The 21,867-nt window shown below is 35.8% G+C and overlaps 1 protein-coding gene across 3 annotated transcripts in view; it reads left to right on the top strand.

The window, feature by feature from the left end:
* The window catches only part of VPS8 (VPS8 subunit of CORVET complex), a 110,496-nt gene that overhangs the window by 72,606 nt on the left and 16,023 nt on the right, over positions 1-21,867 (top strand). For all 3 annotated transcript variants that reach the window (XM_087725595.1, XM_087725593.1, XM_087725594.1), the window contains exons 42-44: positions 10,138-10,218; positions 18,699-18,868; positions 21,517-21,685. In XM_087725595.1, the coding sequence (XP_087581721.1) occupies positions 10,138-10,218; positions 18,699-18,868; positions 21,517-21,685 (420 nt within the window). The remainder of the gene's footprint in view (positions 1-10,137; positions 10,219-18,698; positions 18,869-21,516; positions 21,686-21,867) is intronic.

The following is a 21,867-nucleotide window of genomic DNA, read 5'->3' as shown; positions in this document are numbered from 1 at the left end:
AAGGAATAACAAATAATAATCCAAGGAAATTGAAAGCATTAGATAAGAATAAGAAAAGGAAGCACACCTAAATCTGATTTCTGCCATGTTTCAATATGCGTCTCCTATACTTGCAAATTCTCCTTGTTTTCACCACTTCATACAGTAACTTTTGTTCCTGAAATATGTGATCTTTCCCTTTTTCATAGATTCATATGATATTTGCCTTTGTTCCTTTATTTGTTTTGCAATTCTAGTGTTATTCATTCTCTTGCTATAATTCAGCCAACTCAGTATGCTTCTCTCATTCAATACAGTATCTTGATCTTTGACCATTACAATGTAAAAACATTTAAGATTAGGGAGTTAAAAACTGTAACATATATAATTTGTTTATAAGTTATGAGGATATGAGACAGTATGAAAGGAGTACTGTAATAGAATTGCTATAAAAACATAACAAGTGGGGGGGAAAAAAAGAGTCCGGGAAAAATCATTTGTTTTAGCTTGTTGGCATCCTTTCATCTCCCAACACCATTCTCATATTACCGGCTGTGGAGATATTGACACCAAGTTTTTTCTTTTTTGATCATCACCATCGACCTTTTGATCTTTTACATATTTTTTTTTCCTCTTCTCTGTTTTGATTTCTTTTTTTTTTAACCTCTGGATCACCTCTTGACTATCTACATTTTTTCTGCTTCTTTCTTTTCTCACTTGTAACTAAAGCACCCCTTCTCCCCTTTTTGGAGGGGGGGTATCTTCCTTTTTTTTATTATTACTATTTCATACTCTCCTATATATATATATTTTACTGCACTCTACTGCATTTTATCCTTGAAACAAAAAAAAAAACAAAAAAAACCTTCCTCTTCTTTCCTTCCTTTTCTTTACCTTTTTTCTTTTCCTTCCTTCCTTCCCTCCCTCCTTATCTTATCTCCCCCACCTCTCCTCTGTGTACTTTACGTACTTAATCCACCATACTTATAACCTCCCACCTTCTAATACTAATTGGCTATGAGTAGAAAAGCAGCTGCCTCTGGCTTTACATCAACCCCTGCCCCCTCACCTGCGGGAGGCCAGAGGACAACACAGATGACGTCTCATCAGGAAAAAGAGAAGGAAGCCAACTTTGAAACACTTATACAAATGATGCAGAAAATGCAAGCAGGAAACGATACCCTTGTAAAAAAAATGGAAGCAATGGAACAACAAAATCTAAGTATTGTTCAAAAGGTTGATAATATGGAAGGAAAAGTAGAAAGTATACACAACTGGATGCTGAAATATGAAAATAGGATTCAAAAAATTGAAAATAAGATTCAAGAAGGAGAGAAGAAAACTGAAAAGCTAGAGATTAGACTAAGTGATGTAGAAAGAGAGAGCAGTGGAATATTAAGATGGGAGATGGACAGGTCTGAATTTTTTTTAAGATTCCAAAACATAGAAGAAGAAAAAGGAGAGGACTTAGTCCAGATAATCTCAAATATTTTGATAGATGTTCTGGGGATGTCCCAGGACCAAATAAAAGAAACAATTGATGAGACTTTTAGAGTATACACAAGGTATGCAATGAGAAATGCTCTTCCAAGGGAAGTGCATGTAAGATTTACTAAGAAAACAATTAAATCACAAATCCTACAGAAAATGAGAGACAGAAAATTAGAATATAAAGGAAAGGAGATTGTAGTACTTAAACAAATCCCAAGAGAGGTGAGAGAGAGGAGAAGAGAATATCAATTTCTGACCAAAGTATTGATAAAAAAAGGTGTTAACTACAGATGGCTCATACCGGAAGGTTTATTATGTACTTGGCAAGGACAAAGACACAGGATAGATACAATTGAGAAGGCAGAAGCTTTCTACGAAGAATACTTCAGAGAAACGGCGGAGAAAGCTGGGAAAGACGATGCAGTGATACAAATACTGGAACCACCCGTAACCGCGACCGAAAAAATAGAAGGAGCAGTAGGTGGAAGTGAGAAAAAAAGGGAGATAGGGAATGGGAGCTGCAAAGAAAAACGAGAACCTAGATCCACTAGAGCAATAAACCCTGTATATAAAGTATAAACATGGAAGAAAGAAAAATGATTACAATTAACATTAATGGACTCAATTCGGTAGCTAAAAGGAAGAAAGTATTTCATAAATTAGAGAAGTTACAACTTGACATAATTTGTCTGCAAGAAGTACATATCCAAAAGAAATATGAACATTTATTAACTCAATCAAAGCTTGGGAAAATGTTTTCATCATTGGCAAATTGTAAGAAAAGAGGAGTGGTCTTCTATATTAAAGGCAACATCCCAACAAAAGTAGTATACGCAGAGGAAGAGGGAAGAATTTTGATGGTGGAAATTATGGACACCCAAAAGACACTCCTAATTGGAATCTACGCCCCTAATGAAAAACAAGATGAATTCTACAAAAAACTACACAAAAAAGTTTTGGAACTAGACTATGCTGATATTTGTATGATGGGAGACTTTAATGGCATTGTGAATCCAAATATGGACTATAAAACACATAAAACAAAAAAATTAAACAGGAAGCCTCTGCCAAAATCCTTTTTTAGGATGACAGATGAACTAAATTTAAAAGATATATGGAGAGAAAGAAACGTTAAAAAAGAACAATATACCTTCTACTCAAATAGACATTCTTCACTCTCCAGAATAGATATGATATGGGTTTCAGCGGACCTGAGCTCCAACATAAAAGAAATTGAGATCGAAGCTAGCACCTGGGCGGACCATAATCCAATTTTAATTAAATGGAAAGGACAAAGGCTAAGATCTAGATGGACACTAAATAACACTATATTGAAAGAAAAAGAGTTTGTACAAAAAATGGAAAAAGAGTTAGTCCTTTTTTTTAAAGAAAACAGGAAAGAAGATACGTCATTGCAGAATCTCTGGGACACAATGAAGGCTGTTATTAGAGGCTTGACAATAGACTATACAAGGAAGAGAAACTCCAAAAAAAGACAAATGCATAAAGCTTTAGACAATGACTATAAAATACTTGAAAGAGATCTACAGAGAGCACCACAAAAAAAAGATGTTAAAATAAAGATGGACATAATTAAACACAAAATGGACTTATTAGAAAAGGAAGAACTGGCACAAAAAATTAGAGGTGCCAAACAGAATTATTTTGAAAATGCGAACAAACCAGGCAGGTGGTTAGCATATAAGATGAAAAAAGAGAGAGAAACAAAGAAAATACTACAACTAAGAGACAAACAAGGAGAAATTCAATATGGAAATACCGAAAAGAAAAAAATTATACATGATTACTACATTAAACTTTATGAACAAGAGAAGGTGGAGGAGGGACGAGTCAAAAAGTATCTACAAGATGCCAATCTCCCCCAGGTACCAGATGAAACTAGAACAATGTTAGAAAGTAAAATAACAATGATGGAGCTAACAGAGGCACTTAAAAAACAAAATAATGGGAGAGCCCCAGGACCAGATGGTCTACCAGTGGAATTCTACAGAACATTTGAAGAAATATTGACCCCCCCACTCCTACAAGTCATGAATGAAGTGATGACTGAGAACCAAATACCGAAGTCATGGTCAGAAGCGTATATCACATTACTACCCAAGGAAGAGACTGATTTAACACAAATCAAGAATTATAGACCAATCTCTTTATTAAACTCAGACTACAAGCTATTTGCATCTATACTAGCTGAGAGACTTAAAAAATACTTAAATGGCTTCATCCATTCAGATCAAAATGGCTTTTTACCTAAAAGACAAATCAAAGACAATATGAGAATAATTTTGAATACTTTGGAATACTATGAGGCCCATCCAGAAAAACAATTGGCACTGATGTTCCTCGATGCGCAGAAGGCCTTTGATAATGTGAATTGGCAGTTTATGTTTTTGCAACTGGAGCAGATGAACTTTGGCAAGAAATTCACTCAAAGTATACGAACGATATACCAGAAACAAGCAGCAAAGATAATGGTAAATGGAGAACTAACAGAACCGATTGAAATAAAGAGAGGTACAAGACAAGGCTGCCCACTATCTCCGCTACTTTTTGTCCTAACACTAGAGGTCTTAAACAGAAAGATTAGAGAAGAAGAAGAAATAAGAGGAATGAAAATTAAGAGAGAAGAGTATAAACTGCAAGCGTTCGCAGACGACTTAGTTTTCATTCTTGAAGACCCATTAGAAACTGCACCCAAATTGTTAGAAAGAATAGAGGAATATGGAGAAGTAGCAGGCTTGAAAATAAACAAAGATAAAACAAAGATTATGACAAAGAATATCCCAGCTACACAAAAGGTTCAGTTGTCAGAAATGTTGCAGATTCAAAACACAAGTAAAATTAAATATTTGGGGATATATTTATCACCTAGATGTAGCACTCTTAAAGAGGATAATTATACCAGATTAAAACGACAAATAGCAATCGATTTGGAGAAATGGGGAAACTTGCATTTATCAATGATGGGAAGAATTTCTACAATTAAAATGAACATTCTACCTAGAATTTTATATCTGTTTCAGACAATCCCAATTAGACTGGGTAAGGATTTTTTTCTAGACTTAAATAAAATAGTTTTGAAATTTATATGGCAAGGGAAAAAAGCTAGAATAAAGCTTAAATTACTGCAAGATGTTAGATCAAGAGGAGGTTTTGCTTTACCCGATTGGGAGCTATACTATCAGGCAGCAAATCTGATGTGGATTAAGGAGTGGATATCATTAAAAAACTCTAGATTATTGAACGTAGAAGGTCACGATTTGCTGTTGGGATGGCATGCTTTCTTATGGTATAAGGGAACTAAACCGCATGGTTACTTTAGAAGACATTATATAAGGGAGGCATTGTTGTTAAATTGGGAAAAGATTAAAAAATTACATTATTTAAAAATTCCAGTCTGGACATCAACAATTGAAGCATTCTCGTATCCGATAATACATAAAAAGGAACAAACAGTTAGATATATAGAATTATTGAATGCAGAGGGTGAGCTCAAATCTAGTCAAGAGTTGAAGCAAGAAGGGATGGAAATGAACTGGTATTCATATGTACAGATACAATCTAGATATAATGAAGATAGAAAAACTAAAGGTCTATATAATAAAATGACTGAGCTAGATAAAATTCTAACAGGTACCGATGAAAAAGTAATTAAAAAACTATATGGATATTTATTGGAGTTTAAATTGCATGAAGAACAAGTTAAAGAAACTATGATTGCTTGGGGGAAAAATTTTAAGTATGGGATTGATTTAGAGAATTGGCAGAAATTGTGGTCTCAAAATTACAAAATGACAATGTCTACTGCATATAGAGAAAATTTGTATAAGATGTTTTATAGGTGGCATCTACCCCCGACCAGAATCGCAAGAATGTTTAAGAATAAATCAGAAAAGTGTTGGAAATGTCACCAGATACCTGGCTCATACTACCACATGTGGTGGACTTGCACTGAAGCCAAAAGATACTGGACTAAAATCCACATGTGGTTGGAGAAAATGATACATAAACAAATAGACTTTAAACCAGAGGTCTTTTTATTGGGAATTTTACCAGAAACCTACAACAAAGACTTAAAATATTTGATTGTAAATGTTATAACAGCAGCCAGAATTGTATTTGCAAAAAACTGGAAAAATGAAACAATACCAAAAGAGGAAGAAATCATTCGAAAAATAATGGACTGTGCCGAAATGAGTAAATTGACATTTGAAATTAGAGAGCAAGAGGATGAACAATTCTATAAGATATGGGACTTGTTTTATCAATGGCTAAGGGAAAAAGAACAAAATTTTGGAAATGAAAAATGATATACTTATGCTTTAATTGGAAAAAGTAAATGATGATATAATTATGCTGTGAAATAATTCAACAATGATATAAGGAAGTACTAATATAAGGTCTGGTGATATAATGTATAAGGTTAAGAACTTACTATAATGATATTTCGCTGCTGATAAGGTAATTCTAGTAGGGGAACAAATGAAAACTGGTATATATAGGCAGCGATGCCTTGTTGAACAATGAAGGAATAAGATCTCTGTTTGAAGGTATGAAATGCAAGGTTAACAATGAATAGAAGTATATTCTCTGGGGGAAAACAATGCTAATGTTAACTGAATATATATGGTAGAAGGAAAATGAGACCTTTAGTTACATTAGAGGAAATATCTGAGATGGTAAACATTATTTGAAGATGTAGATGTTAAAACAACCGTAATCAAACGACATGCTGCATGTGATGATGGTTTTTTTTTTCTTTTTCTTTTTTGTTTTTGTTTTTGTATTTGTTTTTTTTTTTGTCTTTTTTTCCCCTTCCTTTTTGGACCTTTTTTGTCCTTTTTGGCCTTCCCCCTCCCCCCACCCTTTTTTTTTTTCTTTTCTTTTCCCCTTCTCTTTTTGAACTTTTTTTTTTTTGTCCTTTTTTGGCCTCCCCCCCTTCCCTCACCCTTTATTTTATTTTTATTTTTTTCCTCTTCCTCTCTCCCTTGTTTTACTTTGTTGTTTTTTGTTTTTTAAACCCTAGCTTATTGTGGTGCTTATTAAATATACAATAGAGAGATACGGGATGTATAAACTTAGTAGGGATGCACCTGTGATTAAACGACATATTGTATGTGAAGATGGGCTTTCCCTCCCCCCCTTTTTTTTCTCTCCATCCTCTCCCTTTCCCATTGTTGTCTATGTAACCAAAAAATAAAAATAATTTAAAAAAAAAAAAAAAAAACATAACAAGTTATAGGTTAGGTAGATTACAGTTTAATTCAGGTGATGAGTAGGATATAATGAATAACACTTTCTGCAGTCTAAAAACCAAAAGACAATTAAAAATTGAAGAGTAGCAACAGCAACTAAAAAGTTGAGTAACTGGTCATTTAAGGCAGCCGTATAATAATTAGGCATGTGTCAAGCCTTACTTCCATTCAGGGACATGCAGTCACTAGAGGCAAGGGAGGTGGAGCCTCCCCAGTCTCCAGAGAGAAAGGAAAGAGTTTTAAATATTTTTTTTTAATGAATTAAAGCCAGGATAGTTGCTACCAGATTTCAAGTCACAGTGGCTTGGTGTCTGCTCTCAGTGTTAACTAGGAGGAGGCCAGAGAACTCGGGGCCTCTTTTGCTTAAGGAATTTTTCGCCTTTTAAAAGTTAAGGCGGAGTTAAAAAGGAAAAGATTTAATATGCAAAAGAGGCACTGATTCTCCCGCCTCCTGATCTGGGAGCAGCGAATCATGTCTTGCACTTGAGCGACTGCGCAAGTGCAAGGGTGATTCTGGAGAGGTTTTTCTTTGACCACTAGCCGCCATTTCTTCAGCAGCCAGCCCAGCACCGAGAGGGGAGGACGAGGAGGAGGAAGAGGAGAAGAGTGGTGAGCCCTTGTCGGATGGGGGTGGGTGGCTGGCTCGGTGAGTCTTTGTGCTGGCCAGCCGGCCGGCCAGGCAGGAAGCAGGTCGGGTGGGGGTGAGTGGCTGGCTGGCTGGGAGAAGAGCGGTGAGTCCCTCCCCAGCCAGCCAGCCACCCACCCCCACCCGACCTGCTTCCTGCCTGGCCGGCCAGCCGGCACAAAGACTCACCGCTCTTCTCCTCCCCGCCAGCCAGCCACCCGACCTGCTCCCAAGAATGTCAGCGGGGACAGAGGAGGCGGGGGGCGAGGCGGCAGAGCGCGGCAGCGGCGAGAAGCAACACCCCCGCCGCTGTGTCCGACAGGCATCTCGCGTTTATGTCCATCATAAACGAGAGACGCCTGTCGGACACAGCGGCGGGGACGTTGCCTCTAGCCGCTGCCGCACTCTTGCCTCACCAACGGTATCCCTCACCGCACGTCACTGCTTCCATTACTTGGTAGCTAAGGAACTTTTTAAAAAGGAAAATCCTATCTGTGCTTGTGAAAATTTGGAACTGGAGATGGCTCCTACCTTCACACTCTCTCTTACATATATTCATGTTCAACATCATTGTAATAAGCAGCTGTGCCCATTTTCCTTTTATAATTCTTATTTTAATTTCCCAGCAAGGCTTAAATGATCCGTACAATATCAGAAATGTGAATTAATGTCATGCCATTTAAAAGAGTCATTTAGCTGATTTGCTTTCTGTAGGGGATTCATTTCCCACTCTTCCCAAAAGCTCTTTCCCTTTCAATCAAGCTTGATTAATGGTGACTTCGTGAATATCTTCATATTTTCTTGCTAAATATATGGAAGTAGTTTGCCACTGTCTTTTTCCAAGATCTTTTTTGATGACTTGGAAAAGTCTTACAGTCTATAGCAGGGGTATCAAACTCAAGACCCAGGGGCTGTATCTGGCCCATGTGGAGCTTAGATCTGACAAACAGAGCCACCCTGGAAACAACACATTTGCTCTGGCAGAGCTCTTGGACCACCACAGGCACCCCTGACACGAGTGACATATAGATGGCCACCACCACCCCGCCTCCTGAGGTCAAACACAACACTGATGTGGCCCTCAATGAAATCGAGTTTGACACCCCTGGCCTACAGTCTTGAGGTTTTCTAGTCATTGGCCCTTAGTGGGATGGTCTGATTTTAATTAGTTTTTACAAGAGCAGCAAAATTTGACTTAGGCTGCTACCTGCTATGGTGTACTATAATAACCTTGACCAAACAATTTAATACTATGTATTTATTTTTTAAATAAATGAAATGATCTATAAATGCAAAAGTATGTCATAAATTGCTGTTTCTTTACATTTCTGTATTTAATTCTCTAGTAAGTCTATGTTTTTCTTTGACATATCCTTTTGGAGGATACTCTGTTTTTGGAGAGTATCTCCAAAAAGTAGTTGGCAGATAAAAATAGTTTGCTGTATGTCATGATCGGTACATGCTGCATTAAGAGCTCAGATTTCCCAGTTGTTCTCCATAATTTATATAGTGTTGCAGCACGATGTACTTTCTAAGTTGCTGCTTTTAAATTATGCATGCTGAAAAAAATAGAATGGAAAGTATCTATTTAAAACCAGATATGACCCCACTCCCCAGCCTTAAAAAACTTAATTGCCATTGTAATATATTGAGGAATTTAAAAAAGAATGCATTTTTAAGAAAAAAAAATATGTATCCCTTTTTTAGAACCTGTTCAAGCGATAAGGCCAATCTTTGTCTTAATACTGCAGCACTAAGTTGTACATTGAGAGGAGAAGATGCAGCAAAAGACAAGGCATTTTGAAAGCATATAGGATACTTTAGGTCATAGAATATTTGTAAGGTAGATTCCGTATAAGTTGCAGACATAATACAAAATGTCATAAAACATTTCCTGTGATGAAGCTTGATTGTGCTGTACAGTTCAGCATGAGTTATTTTCAACATGAGCCGATACATCTCTGAATGTATCCTAGCTTTTCTAGTGAAGGCAGTATATTATAAGCTCTGTCATTATTGAGGGCATTGGGAAATCTGGCAAGGAAATACCTCTGAAAGGAAATGCACTATTGCATTCCCCTTCTCTGGTAAAGCAAGTTCATTGGAAACTAGAAAACCCACAAAGTAAGTTTTGATACAATTCTTCTACAGCAGAACTAATTCAAAGTGACCTCATGCAGGATCTTAAATATTCTGATGGAGTCCCAAAGGTGCTTTTTCAAGAAGCAACTGGAATTTCTGGTTTTTCTTTGATCATGTTTCTCTTCTCCACCAAGAAGCTTCTTCAACTATTAGCTCTTACCCAAGAAACGAAGAAGCTTCTTGAATGAGAAGTGAAACATCTTCAAAGAAAAACCAGGAAGTCCAGTTGCCTCTTGAAAAAGCATCTTTGGGACAACCATGACCTGGATGAGAATCTACATAAACATTCTGATGGAGCATTATTTTTGTTATAGTGTTCTAACAAAACCTTTACTAGTAGAAAACCATGTGTGTATCCATGAAGGGAGATTTAATCTCTCTTCACAAAACCCTCCCCTTTTGAATTTATCTTTTGCAGATTTCTAAACTGTTTTGTTGTGGGGGGGACTGAACTTGCTTTAGAAATTATAGCTCTGTTTATCTCTTGCATTCTATCAGTTTTATTGGATAAGAGACATAAGATAACATTTGTTTCACTGTAGTTAGAGGAAAAAATATTTTAACAGTCAATCTTTCATTTTATCTGTTTTAATTAATGTTGATCATCTTCTAATAACTTTCACACAGGATCCAGTATATGGAAGAGGAAAACTTGGAGAAATTCAGGGTCTTGTGCTGGGTATGCTAGACAGCTTTAACTATGAGCAGGTAAGTAGAAGGTGGGGATTTTTTTTCTTGTTGATTAAAATTGCCATTGTCCAAGAGTTAGAGTTTGTTCTTCTTTGTTCTTTATCAGCTTCTAAGAGTTTTAAGTTTAACCACGTAATTAACTTGTCGAAAATATTGTATTTGTCTATTTGCTTTGTATCGTATACACAGTTGTACAGTATACAACTTCTGCACAAAGTTGTCCCATCTGTGTCATGCACAAAGACTGCATTGTTTTTGAGCTGCAATTCCTCCCATTACATACCTTACTTGGAAAACTGCAGTGTAAAATTTAGTAACATAACTATGTTCAGATGAATATATTTGGTTCATTAGGTATAAATTAGGCCAATTCATAATTATGTGAATTCCATCTTGATTATTCCTGGATACCAATTAAGCAAATCACCACACATTTGGAAGTGCTATATGGTAAATGCCTGTACCATGCAGTATGTGCCTATACCCAGTGCAGATCCTGGGTTGATGTGAGCAATTACCTGGGTGTTCACATTAATTAATCTCAAGGTAAACTATCTTTTGCCAGCATCATCTTTGATGAAGTGAACTCTGACTTTGCCTACCATCTTCTACAGTACAGACAGAATAACAAATAGCATTCATAACAAATTGCATTCTAAGTTCTAATTTTTCAGAATTAAATTCTACTTCTACTTTATCTCCCTTCTTGTAAAGAGCTGTGTAGTTAGATTTTTAAAAGCAAAAATAAGATTGTAGGAAAGCAAGGCACCATTATTTCTCTCAAACCCTGGTTGTTTGTTTGCCACTTATAGCAAGGTTATATTCAGCTGAATATTGTGTTCTTGCCATTGAACTGGGATTTGAAAAGCTGTCCTTGAAAAGATGAAATTCATTAAACTTCAATAGGTGGTTTAGAGAGCCTGAAAATATTCAGTTCCTAAATGCAGTTTCCTGATTCTTTACTAATTTTTATATTGCTGAAAAGTGGGATTTCAGTATCTTTATATCCAAGTACAGCTTTTTATTATTTCCAAACCTGGTGATGGAAATTGATTTAAGGTGAAACGTTTTAGAATTGTACACTGTACCATATTAAATAAATAAGATATATATTTGCTTATCTTATCTACTTAAAAACAATTTATGGATTTTTTTATCAGCTGAAATATTTAATCAGTGAAGGACTGTTTTTCATCTAGTAATATTTGGTCTGGGACATGTTTATGAATTTTTTTTGAGAGAGGATCTTTATCTCCTCTGAATGGAATGCATGGAATTGAGTGAATTGCACATATCCCCCTTTAGAAATCTACCAGTTCCCCCTCTTTTTATTTTCAGATCATCTCTCTTTCTCTTCCTTCTTCCTCTCCAACACTCACTAGGTCTTTAGTTTTTATTCTCAGTTCTCAGGCATAAAGGAGTCTGGGTGCAATGCATCCTTATTTTTGTGAAGAGATAATTTAAGATTCCTGTGAACTGTGGATCAATTACATCCTCTACAATTCCTTAAGAAGAATGAAGCTATCCATTTGTAGGAAAAAGGTGTTTGTTTACCCTCAGGTCTTTAGTAACATTTTACTTTAAATAAAATAGTACCATTTAGGAGGATGTTTGTCAGTGATTCTGCTCTACCAACAGAGATCTAAATTATAGTAAAGGAAACTGATTTGTTTTGTATGTGTGTAAGTAATTATCAACTAGAGATTTCTTGCCCAATATTCTAGCAACTATATCCTTTCAAGTCTTCCCTTCGTTTCTTTATATTAAATCAGAAAGGTCAAGTTATTATATTAGATCTTTAGAATACCTCAAAATTTAAAATTAAACTACTGGGATAATATACTATCAAACAAGAGGCATTTGATAGTATGGAAGCTTGGTAATACAGAAGAAATAGTGAACTTGCTAGAAAGCTAGGCTAGCATAGACCGCATTTTTTGGAGTATAAGATGCACCAAGATTTTGAAGAGCCAGGACTTCCTGGGAGGAGCCTACTGGTGGAGGCAGCAAAAAATCAGCTGCCTCCGAATTCCTGGCTACGTACCTGTTTAGAGGATCTTCCATCTGACGTCTTATCAGGTTTTCTTATCCTTCAGGCAAGAAGGAAAGAAGAAACTGTTTTGCTGGCAAATGCTCTTCGATTTTTGCAGCTTTTGTGCTTGCAAGGAAAGGGGGGCTAGCCCAAGGCAGAACGGCTGTCCGTGCTGGGAACTTCAAACTGCCTTGTGCAGGACAAAGTAGGTCTCTCCCACTCTGCTCTAAGTTTTGTTTGATTTATTCTTATCACGAGCTGGATCCGTTTACTGTGGACAATAATTGCTTATCAATATTTTAGCTTCTTTTTTTTTTCTCCTCCGAAAAATTATTTACTCAGAGGCTTCTAAAATGGCGCCGAGTAGGCTGGTTTCTCCGGTAATAACGAACACTTTCTGCTAATCCTCACAAGAATTCAAAACAAAAGAGATAGCTTATCACTTGTTTTGGTTTCACAATAGAAGAATTTTACTCCTTCATTAACCTTGCTTATTTGGAAGTTAAATGGTGATGAATCTGCTGAATGGTCTTGTTACAATGTTTACTCACTGAAAGTTTTGCCAAGCCTTAAACTTCAAAATAAAAGCCTCTTTATTTAAAGCTGCATATTTAGGCACTAGAGTTTTATTAACTGCAGGCAGATAAATTTTGAAATGGCCTCAAAACCAAATATTAACTTGAAGTCGTCACCCTCTACTTCCAGGGGCACATCCTTAGTGCCTGGCACAAAGCTGCAGCCTCCGCTTCCTACGCCCCCTGCTGGGGATGTGTTAACGAAAGAATTTTTCCTGAGTAATCTAAGCGAGGCTCTTAATGCACAGACAATTAAAATGGAAGATAAATTTAGAGATAATAGAGAGGAGAGAAAAGAGGAAATAAAAGAAATGAAAGAAGAAATTAAAAGTGAAATAAAAGGACTTAAACAGGAGCTGTATGAGAAATTTGAGGCTAAGGTTGATAAAATTAGAGACGACATGCTGAGTCTTGTAACTGTATTAACAGAACATATTTCTGGAGTGGAAGATACTCTAGAGGTTCTTAATGATGCCAATGCTAACTTGACAGTGAAAACAGAGGTGGTGGAACAAAAAGTGGAAAATGCTGAAAAAGAAATTATTATGATACAGTACCGACAAATGGAGTTCGCATTAAGAGTAAGGGGGCTGCGTGAGGAGAAACAGGAGAACCTGAAACAGATCCTATCGGAAGCTTTTGACCGCCTGATGGGAAGACCAGGGACCAATCAAGATTGGCGAATTGACAAAGCTTACCGCGTTAACTCCTGGCTGGCAAAGCAGAAGCAGCTTCCTCGAGACATAGTTATATATTTTACTACAAGAGAGTTTAGAAATATGGTACTGCAAGCATCTTATAACACTAAGCTTCAAATTGGCGGTCAAGACCTGGCTGTTTTGAAAGAGATACCACCTCAAATGTTAAGAGCCAGAAGAGACTACGCTTTTTTGGTCGAAGAACTCAGAAATCGTCAGATACAGTATAGATGGGATGCACCATTTGGCATCATATTTACATTTGATAAGCAAAGATACCGCCTCAACGCTGTATGGAAAGCCCGAGATTTTTATTATAATATATTGAAGGCCGGACACCCTGCACCATCTGGACCTAGAGAAAGACCACAAGAAGGACAGGATAGACAGCAAACTATACAACCACCAGACAAGATGGAGCATCTCTCTTCTCTAGAAGTGCAAGGTGCTATGGAACCAAGACCTAGCCGCATGACTACTAGACGCATGGAGAAACAAGCTAAAAAGCAACAGCATCAACAATCATCGGCCATCGATCAAGGATCTACAACAACAAATCTGGAAGCAATGGGAGGAGCTAGACCTAAGGTTAAACAGGCCGTGCAGGAAGCTCTAAAAATGCTTCAACCAACCAAAGATGACAACTAAGATTTTAACATGGAATGTTAACGGACTGAACTCTCCACAGAAGAGGAAGAAAATATTTCATTATCTCAAACAGTTTAAGAACGATGTAATTTGTTTGCAAGAAACTCATATCAAGTCAACTGATCAAAAATATTTGATTAACTCAAAACTTGGTCAACATTTTGTAGCTTCTGCTATGGAAAAGAAGAATGGTATAGTTGTATACTTAAGAAAAGACATGAAAGCTGAATTAATAGAAGCAGATCCCTTCGGAAGATATATTGCTTTAGACTTAATCTTAGAAGGGAAAAAGACATTACTTTTGGGAATTTATGCTCCCAATCAACAGCAAGATAGATTCTATAGAAATCTTCATGCTAAATTAGTTCAATGGGACTATAGTTCCTGTATACTATTGGGTGACTGGAATGGAGTGATAGACATTAAGAAAGATAAGAAGATTTCCCGCCTAAATACCAAGATGCGAGCAAAGTTACCCAAATCTTTCTTTGACATTATGGATGATTTTGAATTGAGAGATATTTGGCGAGAAAGAAATGCAGAGGAATGTGACTTCACTTTCTTCTCCGACAGGCATCAATCCCTCTCAAGGATTGATTTTATTCTAACCACTAATGATTTGCTTTCTAGGGTCAAGAAAACAAAGATTGCAGCTAGGATCCTTTCGGACCATAACCCAGTTTGGATGGAGTTGGGAAGGGTAGTGCAGGCAAGAAGGTCTTGGAGATTGAATGAAAACTTATTTAGATATGAAAAGTATATTAATGATTGTAAAAAATTACTATCTGAATATTTTGTTTTGAATATGAATAAGGGTACATCTATGGAATTTGTATGGGACGCAAGCAAAGCGTATATGAGAGGAGTTTTGATGAATATAAATAAAACACATAGAAATAAGCAAGGGTTAAAACGAACAGAACTGGAAGAGGAAATTAAGAGAAAAGAGCTGGAGTTAACAATGAACCCAGACGATACAAAGGTTAAGGAAGCTATTAACATATTAAAATCTCAATTTGACATGTTGATCTCTGACCAGGTGGCTACTAATCTATTATATGCAAAACACAATACTTTTTGTAATGCAAACAAACCTGGCAGATGGTTAGCTTATCAGATTAGGAAAAAAAGGAAAACTCGAAATATATCTAAACTGATTTACAGAGGGAAGGAGGTGTTTCAACAGGAAGAGATTCAAAAGGCTTTCTGGGAATTTTTTACAGAACTGTATAAAGGGGATAAAATTAATGGTTTAGACATAGACAAATATTTAGACAAAGAGAAAATACCTTCAGTTAGAGAAGAACACAGGCAAAAATTGAATCAACCAATAACCTCGGGGGAAATCCTGCAGGTAATTAAGCAATTAAAGTCAGGGAAAGCACCAGGTACAGATGGCTTGACAGCGGTTTACTATAAAAACTTACAGTTAGAAATGGTAGAACCTCTTAGAGAATTATTTAATATGATTCAAATCGAAGGTAAAGTTCCTCCATCTTGGAAGACAGCGTTTATATCTTTGATACCCAAAGAAGATCAAGATACTACTCAACCCAAAAATTATAGACCTATTTCATTACTGAATGTAGATTATAAAATTTTTACTAAAATATTAGCAAATAGGTTAATGTTGGTCATTCAACAATTGATACATACGGACCAAACAGGTTTTATACAAGGGAGACAGATGAAAAGTAATGTTAGATTAATTATTAATGCATTAGAATATTTGGGAAAGAACAACCAGATTCCAGCTGCGTTTATATTTTTGGATGCTGAGAAGGCCTTTGATCGAGTTAACTGGCAATTTCTGTTGAAGATACTGCAAAAAATGCAGATAGGAGATAACTTTTTACAGTCAATTAAAGCAATATACCAACAGCAAACAGCACAAATCATAGTCAATGGAAGTCTAACAGACTCTTTTCAAATTGGAAAAGGTACAAGACAGGGCTGTCCTTTGTCCCCATTATTGTTTATTATAACTTTGGAAGTATTGTTGAATAAAATACGGGGCTTGGATGGTTTAAAAGGGATCAAGATTAGGCAGCAAGAATATAGAGTCCGCGCTTTTGCGGATGATTTGGTCATAATATTGGAACAACCGCAGGAATCTAGTATGGTTTTAATGAATATGATTAATCAATATGGTCAAGTGTCGGGCTTTAAAATAAACTTAGGAAAAACCAAAATATTAGCTATAAATATGAATATTAAACAAAAGGAAGAATTAGGAGTGATGCTAGGATGTGAGGTAGTTAAAAAAGTCAAATATCTTGGAGTTAACATTTTAACTTCAAATGGGAAACTATATAAGCATAATTATGAACCACTTTGGCATAGTATACAGACAGAGATGAAAAAATGGGAGAAATTGCACCTATCTTTGCTGGGTAGGATAGCGGCAGTGAAAATGAACATTCTACCAAAATTTTTATTTCTCTTCCAAATGTTACCTATATTAAAAAAAGATGCGAACCTTTTAGAATGGCAGAAGGGTATCAACAAATTTGTGTGGGCAGGAAAGAAGCCGAGGGTAAAGATGAAAATAATGCAAGATGTACGTGAGAGAGGAGGATTGAAACTACCTAATTTAAAACTATATTATGATGCAGTGGCATTATCTGTAATTAGTGATTGGATTCACTTAACCAATGATAGAATATTGAACATTGAGGGACACGATCTGCTATTTGGTTGGCATGCTTACTTGTTATTCAACAAAAAATTGGATAAGAACTTTAAAAGTCATATTTTAAGAAATGCTTTATTGCGGGTCTGGAAGAAATACCAATATAAATTAAATGACAAGATACCCATGTGGGCAATTCCTAGACACGCAATTGAAAATATGAATACAGCACAAAAACAGGACAGAATTACCTACAGACAGCTTCTTACCTCGGAAAGGGGGGTATTACAATTAAAATCTTTAGAGGTATTAAAAGAGGAGAAGGTAGTTCAAACATGGTTCCAGTATGGGCAATTACAGGCTAGGTGGAAAATAGATCAAAAAATTGGTTTTATTCAAGTTGAGGATAATCTGTTTAAACAAATAAGAGATCAAAGCTTAATGCATATAAAGAGGATATATAATGTATTAATACAGATGGATTCGGAAACAGAATTAGTTAAAGATTGTATGATAAAATGGGCTCAAAATATTGAGGAACCAATAATGTTGGATACATGGGAAAGAATTTGGGTAAGAAATGTGAAATTTACACAAGCTCAAAATCTGAGAGAAAATTTTTACAAGATGTTCTATAGATGGCATTTAGATCCTAAAAAGTTGGCTTCTATGTATCCGAATGTACAGCCTAAATGTTGGAGGTGTGGTTCTCTCGATGCTACATATTATCATATATGGTGGACCTGCCAAAAGGTTAAGGCATTTTGGATAAAAATATGGTGGGTCATGCAAAATGTTTTTAAAAGAAGGATAAAGTTTAGTCCTCAGTTATTTTTACTAGGTATATGTACTGACTTTACAGTGGTAGAGACCAATTTGATTCTGCACCTGATAACTGCAGCAAGACTGTTGGTGGCGCAATATTGGAAGAAGGAAGACTTGCCTACAATCCAAGAATGGACATTGAAAGTAACAAACTTAGCTGAAATGGCTAAAATATCGGCATATCTCAAAGATCATTCAAATGAGAGATATAAACGAGACTGGAAAAAATGGATTGACTATATACAAAATAAATACGGGACTAAGAAATTCCAGTTAGCCTATGCTTAAGATCAGAAATGATTTAAACTGTTAAAAGTCAGTTCAGTAAGAAGAAGCTAAGGTCAATCTAGAATGTCATTAATTTCTTTATTTCTTTTTTCTCAATAGATTTTAGACTGTGTTAGTTAAAAATCCATACCGGGTACGGGTTCTGGGAAGTCGGGGGGGGGGGAAGGAGGAAGGGGGTGGGGGGGTGGAGGGAGGGAGGGGTACACACACACAAAAAAAATTGTACTTCAATGTCTTAATGATTGACAAATGATGACATATTTGTGTTGTTTTTTTTAAAGAAAATAAATAAATAAGAAGAAGATTTTGAAGAGCCAAATTAAAAAAAAAAGTTTTTGCACTTTGCAGACCTCCCAAAAACGGCCGATTTTTCATGATAAAAGGCCTGTTTTTTGTCAAAAAAGGACAAGTGTAGACTTTAGGAGGCTTCCAGAGTGCTCCTGGGAGCTGGGGGGCGAAAACAAGCACAAAACATCCCGCTCATTTCTGCCCTCCCCAGCCCCCAAGAGTACCCTAGAAGCCTCCTAAAGGCTATTCACAGTCATTTTGGTGAAGGGGGAGGGGTTTCAGGAGGCCAAAAATGCTGTATTCAATGTATAAGATGCACCCAGATTTTCACCCTCTTTTTTGAGGAAAAAAGGTGCAATTTATAATCTGAAAAATACGGTAATTTATATTAAGATGTTTAATTTCTGTTTTGTATTAATATTCATGTGGAGACACTTTTCTACATTCAATATAGATATATATAATGTGGCAACAACTGAAATGATTTCTATATTATTCTTTTGCCTGGCTAGACTCTTTTGGAGACAACAACAAGCTTACTTAACCGTGATCTCCACTGGTCTTTACGTAATTTGAAAGCATCTATGACTAAAGGGCTCAATCCCAAACAAGATTATTGTTGTATTTGTTTACAACAGTACAAGAGAAGGCAACAGACTGGTGACCAAATTGTAGTCTTCAGGTAAGTCTAGACTTGTGAATAGCTTCAACAATGAATGGGTTTGCAAGGAAGTGAAGACTTCTGGAGAGCTCAGTTTTACTAATTAATGAAGATAATGAACTTTGATATTCAGCACACAGTGTTCTATTGCTATATCACTAATAATATAATGTATATAGATGTTCACCTTGCCTATTACTGTCCAAGCTATAGCCTTACTAATAATATTAGTTTTTTTCAGTTGAAAACAAAATTATGTAATAATCAGTAACAGAAGTTATTAAATACAGGGCAGTTAATCCTTTATTCGCCAGATTAAAGCAAAATTAAAATTGGGTTGAACCTACAAACACAAAGCTTTCAGTTAGCATTACAGTTCATAGGTATGTTAATGTAGGATTTTTACTATTTGGAAGTGCTTAATTAATCTAATACTATAAAATCTCCATTTTGGTTCTGCTTCTAATTCATTTACATAAAGTTGAATTTCAACAATGAAAGGGCAATGGTGCCTAGTTATCATAAAGCACAATCTTGTGTGGTCACTATCGACTAAGAAATGCAAGAAATATAAAAATTGCTTTAACATTTTCATACACAGCAGGTGACAAAAGCCTCTCCTGTCTCATAGAGCTGGGAGAAACTAAAATATGATTACAGAGCTAGCTTCTTACATTAATGCTACCATTCCTGTTTCTTGTGCAAGAAGACAGAAGGGGAGAATGTTGTGCCCCATTTTATTAAAATAGAAGATGTAACATGCTTGACTGGGAAAGGAAAATGATGTCATATTTTCAGGGAGTAGGGCAGGCAGGGAATAGGGTAAGGTAAGGAACTTGTATTTCCAAACAGCTTTAGTGATTAACTGAGGATAAAAAATTTTTTTGCTGTAGATTAGGGTAAATTTGTATTTCTTTTTTTTTTTTTCAAATATATTTTATTCATTTTCACATTCCATTTTACAGTCACTTATATACTGGATATTTGCTATAAGAAAAGAAATAAAACAAAATAAAAAAGAAAACACAACTCATCATTCACAACCCCACCTGACACTTCCATCCTCCATACACCCCATCTTCCCCCTCCAACTTTCCTTTCCTCCCTCTAACACTCCCCTCCTACTTCCCTTTCCCCTCAAACCTTCCTTCTCCCCTTACTCCCAGCACGCCCTCCTTACATTCCCCTTACTCCTTCCTTACTCCTCCCTCTTCTTTCCCTCTACCTCCCTCCTTGGTGTATTCCTTTATTCAACTGTTGTTTATTAATATAATATGATAAAAAATAAAATAAACCAAGGAAAAAAAAATATAAAGAAAGAAAAGAGAAAAAAAAAAAGAACAACCGTATACAAGTGCATTCTTTTTCTTATTGAGACTATATTAACACCCACCCACCCACCCCCCATAAATCCCCATCCCTAATCCTCCCGACATCCCAGGGCCCACACCTGGCACTGCCCTCTATCTAAAGTATCTTATGATCGTATGGATTAAAAATAAAAGTAATATATTAAAAAAAAATAGATAGAAAGAAAATACAAATTATATAAAGGAAAAGAAAGAAAAAAAAGGTAAATTTGTATTTCTTGAAAGGTCTGCTTCCAAAGAGGGGCCCCATCTCAGATGCCTTCAAGACTTGACTTTTAACTGGGCACCTACTACCACATGTGGTGGGCATGTAGGAAAGCTAAAGAATATTGGCAAAAGATTTGAAGGTGGTTCGAAGAAATGACTCGACAGAGATTGGAATTCAAACCAGAAATATTCCTATTAGGAATTATTAAAGAGGATTTAAGCAAAGGGTTAACATATCTAGCACTACATATCATAACAGCTGCAAGAATAGTTTATGCCCAGCTATGGAAGAGTGGAAACATACCTAAAGAAAGAGAAATAAGAACATATTTGATTGTGCAGAATGTGATAGACTGATGCTAGGATTGAAAAATAAAGGAGAGATAGGGTACTATGAGATTTGGGATAGATTTTATCAGTGGTTGGATTTAAGGAAGGGAAGTCGGAACGAATAAACACAAGGATGCATAGATTAAAACATAAGGCAATATAGGTAGTATATTATGTAATTACAATTGTAATTGTAATTATGTAGAAGATGTTAAGTATGCATATATAATCAGTAAGTAGCAATGTATATTGAATTCACAGGAGACTTGTGTTATTTGCTGTATGGGATAGAGACCACCAAGATAGTTTCACCATGTCCAATGTTTTCTTTTTTAACAATATTTTTTTAAAAAAACTTGACTTTTATCCATTCTTGTCAACATAGTGATGATTGTTCTATGAGTAATGCAATCAAATCTCTGTCTAGAATTATTCTCGTGGCTTAATTATCATAATAAAGGTTTTAAAAGTGAGATTTGGTACTATCTGATGTAGCAGGCAATAAGTGTAGAAGGAAGGTTTCTTAAGAGTGCATTCCATTGCATATGTATGTGATAGGAAGTTGCATGGAATTCTGAACAAATAACTATAACATTACACTGTTAATGTCTAAAAATGGCTTAAACATTAAGTTCCTTTTTAGAAGTATAATATTTGTTGTAAAAAAGTTTTTATATTTGATTATACTTTTTGACATGTTAGGTATTCAGTGTTATGTTATGTGTGCATACAATGTAATATGTGTAATTATTTTTATAACAGTTGCGGCCATTTGTACCATTCCCTTTGTCTGCTAAGTAAAGAGTGTGGCACTGAAACAACAGGACAGATGAGGTGGACTTGCTTTAAATGCAGTGCAAGTCATAAAGGAGAGAAAGTAACTTTGACTTCCTTGGAAATGAGGAAAAGAACTCCGGTATCACTTGCTCAGGTAAGACTTGAAGAAGTGACCCATTCTTAAAATATTGATATGCTGACTGATTGATTGATTTAGTCTGCCACTTGAAACCAACTTGACTTCAGATAGTTTTCAAAAGTTACAATAAGACTAATTATTAATTAAAGTAGCCACAAAAGTAAATGACTAAATTATGAATTTATGGAAAATAGCAT

Source organism: Thamnophis sirtalis, unplaced genomic scaffold, assembly GCF_051295495.1.
Source record: "Thamnophis sirtalis isolate CommonGarterSnake01/CBP01778 unplaced genomic scaffold, rThaSir2_p1.2 scaffold_11, whole genome shotgun sequence".
NCBI lineage: Eukaryota > Metazoa > Chordata > Lepidosauria > Squamata > Natricidae > Thamnophis > Thamnophis sirtalis.
The sequence above is the reverse complement of the archived record's forward strand: the minus strand, read 5'-3'. Positions and strand labels throughout refer to the sequence as shown.